The sequence below is a fragment of the Sorex fumeus genome, unplaced genomic scaffold (genome assembly GCF_029834395.1).
Source record: "Sorex fumeus unplaced genomic scaffold, SorFum_2.1 ptg000246l, whole genome shotgun sequence".
Taxonomy (NCBI): domain Eukaryota; kingdom Metazoa; phylum Chordata; class Mammalia; order Eulipotyphla; family Soricidae; genus Sorex; species Sorex fumeus.
The window spans coordinates 260,313-273,188 of NW_026606303.1; the positions used below are offsets into that span (position 1 = coordinate 260,313).

Sequence of the window (12,876 nt, forward strand, 5' to 3'; positions counted from 1 at the left end):
CCAGATTCAATCCCTGGCATCTCATGTGGTCCCCCGAGCACCCCCAGGATGGATTCCTGATTGCAGAGCCAGGAGTAACCCCTGAGCATCGCTGGGTGTGACCCAAAAAAGAGAAAAAAACACTTTATTTTAGGCAGCAAAAGTGAAAGCAATTGCTGGGTTTTTTTGTTTGTTTTTTTTGGGGGGGACACACCCAGTAGTGCTCAGGGACCATTCCTGGCCGGCTCGGGGACCATAGGGGGTGCCAGGGGTCCAACGCGCGTTTGCAGCCTGCAAGGCAAGCACCCTGCCTGCCCTACTGCCACTCCAGCTCCAATGCTGCTTTTTAAAAATATATATGGGAGGTTCGTAAAGTGGAATGGACAGTTCCCATCCCCCCACACCTGTGGGGGCGCTGGCAGCCTTCCCCGTGGGCGTTCAGGAGCAGAGCTCCGTGCGAAGTAGAGACACGAATGTGGCTGAGGGGATGACTGGTGGCCTTGGGGACCCAAAGACCTTCTGGAACTGCAAGTGGATCGGGAGTCACTGTGTGGCTCCCACGGGAGACTGAGCAGTCTCCCCAATGCAGGCACCGCCTGCAACCAGGTTTGCTGGTGACCATTTGCTAAGTGAAAGCTGCTCATTTGTCAGGAGATGGAGATAGGGAGAGAGAAAGGGAGGGAGGGAGATTTTTCATCCATAATTAAAATTAAATCTCCCAGCTCCTAAATGACTAATTAGCTCAGGCCTGAAATACCTCCCCCCCATCACTAAATAAATAGCTCTGAAACATGCCTCATTTAATCATTGAGAGCATTTTGATGTGGATTTGACCCCCTAAATCTTCATGGGGTCACCCTAGTGTGCAAAGTATGGGGGATGGGAATTAACAAATCAAGAGAACTGAAAGGGGCCGAACGAACACCACCACCCATTAGACTCTGCAGGTTAAAAATAGTTGTGTTCAGGCATGACAGATGGATCCAGCCCTCGGTGACTGGATCGGCACACAGTCAGCGTGACAGCTCGCATGGGGTTCAGCCAACACAGACAGTCTCACCGTCACCGCAACCTTTTATGGCATAAACCAGAAATGCAACCCTCAGATGAAGTATTTGTAACATCCTTGTAAGAACAGTAGTTTGGGAGGAGTGGGGCCAAGACACACTACAGTGAGTAAGGCACTTGCCTTGCGTGCGGCCACCCTGGGCCTGACCCCTAGCACAGCTGTGTGTATGCCACTCCCACCCCCAATTGTTTGGGATGTGTATTTTGAAATAACCAATAATGGGAGGCTGGTTGAATTTATTTACACTGTTCACATTGGATCTGCGTGCATTGGCCTTGCACGGTCTCTCTTTTTAAATCATCGTTTTATTTTACTTTTTTTGGGGGGGGCTACACTTGGCTGTGCTCAGGGCTTACTCCTGGCTCTGCGCTCAGGTTTCACTCCTGGTGGGGTTGAGGGGGGGTCCTCTCTGGTGCCGGGGATGGAACCCAGGTCTGCTGTGTGCAAGGCCAACACCCTCCCCGCTGTGCTCTGGCCCAGGCTCCTGGAGGTACTTTTCCCGACTCCACCCTGGCACCCACCTGCTGGGGAGTGAGCTGACCGCCTTTCCTTCAGGCGTTTCACCTGAGTCAGGTGCAGTCTGGCCAGTGGACAGACAGTGGCAAATAGGACAGTTTATTTTTGCCGAAAGAAAAAAAATTCTCCTGGCGTGCAGAATATCCCCATTTTCAGCATGGAGCGTTCCTGAGCTCCACAGACCCAGACAGGCCCAGCGCCAGCCCCCGCCACGGCCCCTCTCGAGCAGTAGGAATGCTCTCCAGGCGGGGTGCACGAGTGAAGGGTGTCACTCGGTTAAAAAGGCGTCACGCTGTGGGCCATGTGGGACTCAGCGGCCCAACCCCGCCTGCTGATATGATGGATGCCATCAGGCATGTGACCGCATCGGTTTCTGCTGGCTGGGCTGCCTATTTCCATGGTAACGCTGGCTGCGCTGTCCTTGCAGAGAAATCTACTCGGTTGCTTAAGGATTGTTTTACCTAGGCCACAAAGCTAGGAGGCCAGGGCTACCGTCTCCCTTCTTCTTTTTAAGTTAAGAAATACTCAAATTTGGGGCTGGAGCGATAGTACAGTACAGGGGAAAGTGTGTGCCATGCATGCGGCCAACCCGGGTTCCATCCTTGCACCCCACATGGTCCCCCAAGCATCACGGCGAGTGACCCCTGAGTGCAGAGCCAGGAGGAGGAAGCCTGGTGCATCACCTGGAGTGGCCCTCAAGAAAAAGAACAAACTAACCCTCAGATTCACTCCTCTTTAAAGTGACCCTCCCCCTCCCCAGAACCCTGAGCTGAAGAAACAACCTTCACCCCTTCACCCCATTGGCTTTGCCGTGGGGCCCCAGGACATGTGTTTGACACAAATGGGCTTAATTTATTGGAAAAGAGCCTCTTGTATGCAGCAATGGGGGAAGTGCGAGACATTCCTGAGTTTGTTCCCGGCACCTTGGGGTCAGGGAACATGGACCGTGGGGGTGTGAGTACCGATAACCCCGCCCCCCGCCCCACGTGGTTTGATGTCTGGCATTGCAATCTACAAATTCATCTGCTCTTGAAACAGCCCCTGCGCTAAAACACTGCCAAGCAAAGCCTTTGGACAATTGTGCTGGAAGAGCAGAGGAGAGGAGAGTCAGCACAACGGATGCCTAGGACGGGAATAAAAGTCTAAACGTGGGGCAGAACCCATGGCACTGCGGGGAGGGCCTGGCCTTGCCTGAGGCTGACCTGGGCTCAATCCCCGGCGTCCCATGTGGTCCCTAAGCACTGGCAGGAGTAAGCCCTGAGCACAACTAGGTAGGACCCATAAACAGAAGCAAAAAAAAATTTTATAAGTCAAACATTATTTAGCAATACAGACTTTTGAGCCCAGAGGCAGCAGTAGAATCTGCAGTTTTATTACTTCAGGTAGAAGACCGTACGACCTACTAAAAGCGACGACCAAAAATTCTGCAGTGACCAGATCTGGAAGGAGAAGAAAATAACCACTTTTCTGTACACAAATTTTTCTTTCTTTTTTTTTTTAATGACATGCTAGGGGCTGGAATGATACTACAACGTACAACGGCTAGGGCGTTTGCATATTCAATCCCCAGCATCCCATATGGTCCCCCATGCACCACCAGGAGTAGTTCCTAAGTGCAGAGCCAGGCGTAACCCCTGAGCTTCACCGGGTATGAGCCAAAAAGCCAAAAATAAAATAAAATAATGAGTAACGTGCTAGTGTTATTTTAATTAAAAACTACATATTCCCTTGCATGGAAAAACGTTGTTGTTGTTGTTTTTCACTTTCATCACTCTATGGGGCTGGAGTGATATCACAGCGGGAAGGCTCTTGCCTTGCTTTTTGTCTGACTCAGGTGTGATTCCCGCACTCCGTATGGTCCCCCGAGCACCGCCAGGAGTGCTCTCTGAGCACAGAGCCAGGAGTAAGCCCCGAACACCGCCAAATGTGCCACCAAACAAAAAGAACTATCTTGTTACAGATTCGTTTTCTGCATTTACTGTTATGACTCAGGAGGACAAAAACTTCAACCAGAGTACCAGGAGAAAAAGACATAGTTCCACAGGATGGAAAACATCTTGAACTGAGGTGGAGCAGAGAAGCCCAGAATTTGAACTTGCTGCAGAAATGCAAACGAAAGTCAGAATGAAAAGGACAAATAGGGGAGCTGCAGGATAGCACAGCGGGCAGGGAACTTGCCTTGTTTGAGGCCAACCCAGGGTCCATCCCCGGCATCCCAGGTGGATCCTCCCCCAGCCAGGAGTGATCCTTGAGCACAACACCAGGAGTAAGCCCCTCACATCACCAGGTGTGGCCCCAAAACAAAAGAAAAGAAAGAGGCAGATGGGCATAAGCATATCTGAGCTTTGCTCTGAAGTCTGGGGCCGCAGGGAGCACAGGCTTTGCAGGAGGCAGAGTTCCCTCCCTCCACGCAGCCCCCAGCAAGGAGCCAGGAACATCCCCAAGGCCAGCCCACTGCCAGGCTGCAGAAGATGGAGGACACAAGGAAGGGAAATGCGTTTCCCATGAAACCTACTGTGCTGTAATTCCCTGTGACACAGCGCACCCGCCACCCCGCCCCAACCGTCAGTTCTGGTTGCGGGGAGACCCCCTCCTCTGTACTCTTGAGTGGCGGTTGTCGGGATCTGTTGCACGTCCATGGTTGCCGCCCATCTCAGCTCCTTCCATCTGCTCATCCTCCCAGCCCCCAGAGCTGGTCCCAAATGGTCGGTTCATCCCTGGTGCTATTTGCAGGAGACAGCTCCCAAGTTGGGGGCACACAGACACCAGAGTCCCATCCTCCCCTGCGCTCCCCACAGCGCACATCCCCCCAGAATCATGACTGGTGCCCTGGCTTGAGGAGGCAACCGTCCGTCAGAAGGTGAAGCATTTTTTTGTTCCATTTAGGTTTTGTTTTTTAAGACACTCGTCTTGGCATGCAACTTAGTGCTGGAGCGGTAGCACAGTGGGGTAGGGTGTTTGACTTGCACGCGGCCGACCCGGGTTTGATTCCCAGCATCCCATATGGTCTCCTGAGCAACACCAGGAGTAATTCCTGAGTGCAGAGCCAGGAGTAACCCCTGTGCATCGCTGGGCGTGACCCCCGGTTAAAATAAATACATAAATAAATTTTAAAAAATAAATGACCAATTTAACCACTTGTCCATTTCCCTCTGCTGTCTCATCACCTCTGTTCCCCTTGCCCCCATATGTCCCAGGAATGTTTATGCAGCCATCCATGGAAAGTCACTCCTTCAGGGGCCGCGGAAGTCGTAGAACTGGTACTATCTTGTCTTGTACACAGCTGAGCTGGGTTCAATCCCTGGCACCCCATGTGGTACCCTGAGCCCAGAGCCAGGGTAAACCCTGAACATGGCCAGGTGTACACACATCCATCCCAAAGAAAAAAAAGTTCAGTGAATCAAAGGAACAAATGATGACTTTATTTTTTTTGTGTGAGTAAAAAATTTTAAAACTATTAAAAAATTTTAAAACAAATATTGAACTGATTTGAACCAGCGAGTCTGACAAGAACATCCACAGCTGTCCTGGACCCCAGACATTAATGAGATCCCCCACTTCACACGCACCTCTGTCTCTCTCCAAATATGCGTCCCAGGAGCCACACTTCTGTCCCCTCTCATGTCCTTTCCAGACTGTGGCATTGCCCAGTCTTGACTGGCTGTCCGTCCCCGCCCTGTGCTCCCCCACACACGTCCTTTTGTGGTGTAAATGCTCACACACACACACACAGCCACACACGCACCCGTTGGGTTGTATCTGTTGTGTCTTCGCTCCTTCCCTGTCTTGCCGCCCTCTCTCCCCAGGCCAGGTCCTCCATCTCCTCTGCCAGCCAGCCCGGAGGAGAATCTGGCCGAGGGTGTGAGGCCACATGCTCCATGTGCCCCGAGCTCTCATCCTCTACCGGAAACCCATGTTCACCGTTCTGTTCTGGCCTTTTGCGAATTGCCTTTTTGTTTAAGAGCAACTCACTTTGGTCCTCTCCAGAGTCAGGATGAAAATCTTTCTCTGTTGCGTTAGTCGTAACAATCTTTGCCCCGTTCTGGCTCAGAAAGGTTTCAAAAACACATTCTCCAAACTTGCTGAAAGTTGCTGAAATGAGTGAGAACCAATGGATACTCCCAGCATAAAGCCGCTCTGCAAGACATTCATATAATTGCTTTGCGTTAAGGGCCGGGCCCAGACCCCCTCCCCGCGCCTCGGGGCGGGGGGGGGGGGAGGCAGGGGCTCCCGCTCTATCTGCTCATTCCCATGCGCCCTCCCAGGCCGGCGAGTGACTCCCGCGTGCCTGGGGCGAGCGGGCGTGGGCGGGCGAGCCCCCCAGCTTCAGCCCCGAGGAGGGGTGGGGGGTGGCTGGTGGCACCCGTGAGTCACGCCTCATGCCGAGGTGGAGGGTGTTCGGGGACTTCTCCGGGCCGGGCAGGGGCACAGGAGGGCCCCGGAGGCTGCTTGCCCCCGCCCCGACTTTTCCTGATTTCAGGACACTTCGCCCTCGCCCTCCAGCTCCCAGGTGGAGCTTCGCGTTCCAAAACTTGGCGCACCGGGAGGGAGCCGCCCCCACTGCTCTGCGGGAGGGAACTTTGACCCAGTGGCTGCCGGGGTGGGGAGTGGGGGCTTTGGACCCTCCTGGAGAAATTGCAGAAAGCCCAGATCCCCCCCAACACCGCCCTCCCCACCCCCCCACCCCCTTCGCTCCCCACCCGCAGTCCCTGCTCCGGGAAGACCAGAAAGGATTTTTCTGGGGTCTTGTCGGGAAACCACGCGGTCCCTTTGGTGCCCGCTCGCGGGGCATCGCGGGGCATCGCGGGGGCTCAGCTTGGCCCTTTGTGCAGGTGCAGGCGGGGCAGCGCGAGGACGCACAGGGCTGACCTGTGCTGCGGGGGGACAGAGCTCAGCCCGGAGGGAGCCCGGGAGCTCGGCGGGCCGCGTGCTGAGAGTAGCGAGCGCCGACTAGTGCCCTGCCCGCTAAAACTTTGTTTCCCTTTGGCCATCCCGCGTGTGTGCAGGCGCGCCTCTGTGCAGAGCCCTGCCCCGGGGCTCCGAGGGCGCAGAGGGTGCACCCCCCTCTCTCGGGCTCTTTCAGACTGTTTTCCTTTCTCCCAAAGTTTGGTGTTTTTTTGTTGTTTTGTTTTGTTGTTTTGTTTTTCTTCCCCTGCCCACCCCACTCTTCTCATCTCTCTCTCTTTGTATTGCGGACGGGGGCACACCTGGAGCGCAGGTACTGCTCCTGGCTCCGCTCACTACGGACCCCTGGCGGTGATGGGGGGAACTACTGCGGTGCCGGGGTGGAACCTGCCTCCCCCCCGCCCCATGCAAACCCCAGGGGGCCGACCCTCCCAGCCCTCACTTATTTCCTTGAAGTTCCTTTCATTGGATCACCATGAGATGCACCATTGCAAAGCTGTTCAAGATCCGGTTTCAGTCACGCCATGTTCCCGCCCCTATCCCTCCACCAGCGTATGTTTCCCACCCAGTTCCCTCCCGCCACCCCTCCACCCTGCCTTAGAGGCAGGCACCTTTCTTCTTTCTCTCTCCTTTGGGGCGTGATGGTTTGCAATTCGGGCACAGAGAGGTCATCGTGTTCTGTTCCTTACGGGACTTTCAGCACTCAGATCTTACCCAGTGATCGTTTCTTCCTGTCACTGTCCTTATGATCCCTTCTCTCTCCCAACTGCCTTCTCCCCAGCGCTTGGGGCAGGCCTCCAACCACGGACCAACCAATAAATTGTTGTTTCTTATGGAGACATTGAGTCCTTGTAAGATGTTGTGATAGGTTCAGCCTCCTGTGTTTGTTTTGTTAACCGAGATTGGTTCCTTCTCCAATCTGGTGTGCTACTACTGGTTTATCAGTGTTTTAGAGTTTGAGATGTCAGAAAGTTAAGTCTTTTTGTCGGGAAGGTACTACTGGAGTTGATGTTTTGTCTGGGTGGCAGCTTTGGAGTGTGGATGTCCAAAAGCTGCTGGGGCTTCTGGAAGTACAAGGACATGGGGGAGGGGGGAGGTAGCCCATCCCAACTCTGAAAAAGCCTGGAGATTTCAGTCACGAATCCTGTATACCTGAGTTTGCATCCATTTAATTTCTCCACGGGGTCCATCCCGAGAAGATGGAGTCTTGCCCATGGGGGCCGTGGCAGCAATTTCGGACTGTGGGAGCGCGTGGCTGTGGGGGGCTGTTTGGGCAGGCACTTCTCAGCCCTCATTTCTTTTCTCTTAATGACCTACACGAGTATTTCTGAAGTTGTGGCTTTTATAGCGAACAAGCTTTGTCTCTGTTCAGGGTGAAGTATGAACTAATGCAGTCCCTCTGATATTTTATCCTGTTTTTCCATGTCCTCGGTTTAGGCTCTGATTTGGCAAAAATGTCATCACTCTTGGTAATAAGTCTCCTGTCTGTGTCCCCGCTGCCGCTGGCGTGGCACCAGGAGAAAAATCAGCTGCCTGAGGCCCGGATTCCGTGGGCTTGTGTGTTTGCTGTGTCTGAGAACATCTTGTGCCTGGAACCGGAGTCGCGTCCCAGGCCAGCCGCGGTGCCCGTGGTGAGCTCTGCCAGAGGCCTCGTTTCAGCAGTGTGACACTTCTGGGTGTGAGCGAAGGCCCATGCCGGAGTCAGCGTGTGCTTTGCGGTTCTCTGTCTCCTGAGTGGTTTCGGAGGGAAAAGGGACCTTTTCCAGTGTGTCCTGTTACTGCTTTGTGATGGTGTAACTCCTCCCCTCCCCGTCGCCTCCCACCGTGTCTCCGTGTGAGTCCAGCTGGCACCACCAGCATCAGCCTCGCAGCCAGAACACGTAACTGCCTGATTGCGTGCTCCCAGGTGCAGCTTGGACTCGGAGGTCCAGAGGTTCATCCTGCCCGCGCGAAGCGTTTGTCTGTGGATGACAATGCAAACATGGGGGCCCGAGAGCTAGGAGAGCAGCTGGTAGGGCACTCGCCTTGCCTGAGGCTGATGGGGCTTTCATCCCTGGCCTGGCATAGGGTCCTGAGGGCCTCCAGGAGTGACCCCTGAGTGCAGTCAGGACCAAGTTCTGAGCACCGCCTGGTGAGGCCCAGAAAAAAAAAAAGAGGAAAGAAGGAAACTGTTCCACCGACATGGGGTTCAAGTTTACTCTTTGGGGTTCTGGGGCCACTGGAGCCGTTCCCCACATGAGTCTACCACTTGAGCCCATCTCTCGACTGCACTTTTGCTTTTCATAGTTAAAAGAGTTGAATTGTGAATCTACTTTGCCCTCACCACCCAAAGTAAGAATTTTGACCGGAAGAATGACTTTGTGTTCCTGAGTCTGTTTTATACTAAAGGGCTTGAGTTCTGTTTCTCGGCACGGTTATTGGTACGAACTTCACCATCTTTTGATGTCTCTGGGGTGTAGGGTCGGGATGGAACCCAGCGCCCCCCCCACAACACGCATACACACGGAGGCACCTGATATGTTGGGCTCCATCACCAACCCACACTTTGCCACTTCTGAACTCTCCTGAGGTGTGTGAAAGTCTCAGAACAGAGTGAAGACGAGGGTCAGAGCCAGTCAACGTCAGCATGAAGGCGAAGGCAGTGTGTCCGAGTGTCTGAGGATCCAGTTTTGGGTCAGAGGTTGCTGATTTCAGGCCTGTCCTTTCTCACCGTTAGAGCGGGTGTAAAGGGTTGATGGAAGAGCCCGTTTGGCAGGTTGGCTGGGTGGCATCGAGACATCGGGCCTGGTCTTGACAGAGACTCTCCAGACTTGGTCCCCGGGCCTCTAAGCACGGCCACCCCCCAATCCCTCGCAAAATAAAACGCAAATCAGACAGATTGTTTTTTTATTTGAACATTAAATATTGACCAGTATCTCAGCATCTTCTTTTCCTCTTTAAAATGCATTTATGGGGGCTGGAGTGATAGCACAACGGGTAGGGCTTTTGCCTTGCACACAGCCGACCCGAGTTCAATTCCCAGCATCCCATATGGTTCCCTGAGCACCACCAGGAGTAATTCCTGAGTGCAGAGCCAGGAGTAATCCCTGTGCATCGCCAGGTCTGACCCAAAAAGCAATAAATAAATAAATAAATAAATAAAATGCATTTATGTTTAAGTTTATGCATTTAGGAATAAAATGGGGGCTTTTTTTTGTTTGTTTGCTCATAGGAGTTTTCGTTGCAATGGGTATTAAATAGATTCACCTCATTCTTTTTCTTTTTGAAGTTTTATTAGTGAAACACCATGAGGTACGATTGTGGACTTACAAGTTTTTGTGCTTGGATTTCAGTTATACAATGATCAAGTACCCATCCCTCCACCAGTGCCCATTCTCCGTCACTAATGATCCCAGTAACCCTCCCAGCCCCCAACCCCCCTCACCTCCTCCCCCCATCCCATCTCTGTGGTAGGACATTCCCTTTTGTTCTCTCTCTCCTTTTGGATGTTGTGGTTTTCAAAAGAGGAATTGAGTTCACCACCGTGTTCGGTCTATAGTCTACTTTCAGTATGCATCTCACAACCCAAGTGGATCCTCCAAACACCCGATTCACTTCATTCTTGAATCCTCGCCCTTTTGGTCTGGGATACTGGACTTAAGGATGAGGTGTGTCCTTCCAGCATCTACTTCTGAAACCTTGGGCATTTCGTGCACATTCCATGCATCTGTGTATTTCTGGAGGGAAGATTTTTGGTTTCACAGTTTCAGAAGAAAAGCTATTTGGACATTCCCAATAAAATTATTTCTGCTCAAAAAAAATAAACCATTAGCCAGTGTGTTAAGTCTATGTATATTATATAATCTCACTCTGAACTGTCCTCCTCCAGTACCCCCCAGACAAGTAAACAGTTATTTCATCATTTTTTATTTTTCCATAAAAGTAGATGTATATGTTTATAAGCATATGTAAGCCAAGCCTAAATGTTTTCTTTTTTACTTAAATATTTTCATTTTACATGAAATGGTCTGAGCTTAGCTCTCTTAATAGCTGCTTACTATTCTATTCTGTGGATTGCTGTAATTTCATCAAATTTGAAATTAATCTAGGATAAACCCCTAGAAACAGAATTGCTACACCTGAAATTTCCTTTATATTTGGCTACTTGACTTCATTTCTCCTGTGCTGAATGGAGGGGCCATCTCAGCTTCTGTCCCAGACACCCAGTGGCTCCTGGGACTTAGCTCTGCCCAGTGGGGGCGGCGAGCCCGGAGCTTCCCGGGGTGTCTCACTGTCCTGGGCATGAGGATCCCAGCGAGCCTAGTTTTCTCTCTCCTTTAAGCTCCCTCTGGCCTTGTTTTCTCTCTCCTTTGCCTCCGCTTCCGCTTGTGCCTCCTGCTGCCGCCAACACTTTCCTCCAAATCAGCAAATGCTTTGTTGTCTTCCTCACTTGTGAGTGTGTGTGCATGTGTGAACATGTGTGTGTGCTCACGCGAGCACTGGGGAGCATGTCTGTGTGTGTGTCCGGGTGTGTCCACGTGTAAGCGTGTCTGGCTTTCCCCTCTAGATTTGAATCCCTGCTCTGGCCTTTTCCTCTTCCTGAACGGTAGCTCCCAACAGGACCGTGTCTCGGAGGGAAGTGGGAATCGTTTCTTGGCTCCAGTGTGGGAGGGCCTGGGCCCTCTCAGAGACTCGTCGTCAGAACTTGCCCTGAGGGAGAAAAAGAATCAGTCTTTTTTTCTGGTTTTCTTTTTACTTTTTTTGGGGGCCACACCTGGCGATACTCCGGGCTTCCTCCTGGCTCTGCACTCAGGAATCACTCCTGGCTGCTCTCCGGTGGCCCCTGTGGGATGCCAGGGATCAAACCTGGGTTGGCTGCGTGCGAGGCAAGCACCTTTCCCACTGTGCTATCACTCAGACCCAAACCTGCCAGTTTTTAAATGAAACATGAATGTTTGTGCCATGTTTGCTTTTGTGTCATGCTTGCTTTTGTAAAGTGGGATTTTTTCCCCCCGTGGATTTTAAAGAAGTGTGTCTGTTTTTGTAGGAGAGGGAAGGCCCTCTTGACTCCCTGCTCTGAGAGGAACCGAGGGGGCCCAGCATCTCCTCCTGGGGTCTTCCCTGGGGTACCCAGGAGCTTGCGCTCAGGAAGGGAGAGGGGAGCTCTGGCTGCCTCAAACCCTGGGGCGGGGACTGGAAGCGGGGCCCAGCCTCCTCTGTGGTGGGCTGCAATGGCTCCCGCAGATGACTCACCGTCTCACGCTCTCCTTTAACACAGATTGATTTCCTGAATTCCGTGATTGTGGACCTCCAAAGAAAGAATCGGGACCTCAAGATGAAAGTGGAGATGATATCCGAGGTGGCTCTCGACGGGAACTGGGACGACCTCAACAATGATGACAACAACAGTTTCGGCCCGGCCACACCATTCTCTGCACTGTGCAGAAATCTCCAGCTGTTGATGCATGAGATAACAAGCTACTTGTGAAACACCTAAAATAACCAATTTACTGTCTTTACAGTTTTCTTTTTTTCACCGTGCTTTTAGATGAATGTATGATGAGAAGGTAAAGGTAAAGGCCCTCCCGTTGATCGTCAATTTGCTCGAGCGGGCCCAGTAACGTCTCCATTGGAGACTTTGTTGTTACTGTGTTTGGCATATCGAATACGTCACGGGTGGCTTGCCGGGCTCTCCGAGAGGGGCAGAGGAATCGAACTCGGGTCGGCCATGTTGGCCGCTTGTAAGGCGAACGCCCTACCGCTGTGCTATCGCTCCAGCCCAAATTCAACATTAATACTTTTGGATTTTCTTATCACAAAACAATTAAATGAAGGACCTCAACCATCAGAAGTTTATCATCCAGTTTGAATCTATTTATCTTCATTTGAATGTTTTCTAGTTCTGTAAAAAGTGATAATGTACCATCCACGCGACATGTATAATAAGAACTTCTATAATTGTATATATGCTTTTGATGTATTTTCCTCTGGAGATTATCAGGTGTCTCCCAGTCAAAGATCTATAAACTATTGAAATTTTTAGTAATAAACATGATTGAAATTGTTTCACAAACTATGTAAAGCAGTATTAAAATTTGAGCAAACAGGTGTTCTATATCTACATTAATAATATTATTTCCTTTTTGCCAGTGATAACTGATTATGCTCAGGTTCATTTATAAAAGATTTTTGGCTAGCAATCAAGAAATATGGAGTCAAATGAGTCAAACAGTTTCTACAATGGAATTCTGATACACCAATTTCTTTTTGTTTCTTTATGTTTGTGCCACCCCTGGTGATGTCTTAGGGCTTATTCATGGCTCTGCACTCAGGAATCACTCCTGACAGTGCTCGGGCAGACTATATGGAATGTCAGGGATTGAAGCCAGATTGGCCAAAGCAAATGCCCTACCAGCTGCACTATTGCT

General features: G+C 51.4%; 1 protein-coding gene across 1 annotated transcript in view; it reads left to right on the forward strand.

Annotated features, from left to right (window-relative positions):
* LOC130018275 (CAP-Gly domain-containing linker protein 1-like) overlaps window positions 1–6,432 on the forward strand; it is a 29,711-nt gene extending 23,279 nt beyond the window's left edge. The window contains 2 exon segments of the mRNA XM_056109003.1: window positions 5,371–5,425; window positions 6,271–6,432. Of these exon segments, the coding sequence (XP_055964978.1) occupies window positions 5,371–5,425; window positions 6,271–6,432 (217 nt within the window).
* The last annotated feature ends 6,444 nt before the right edge of the window (window positions 6,433–12,876 follow it).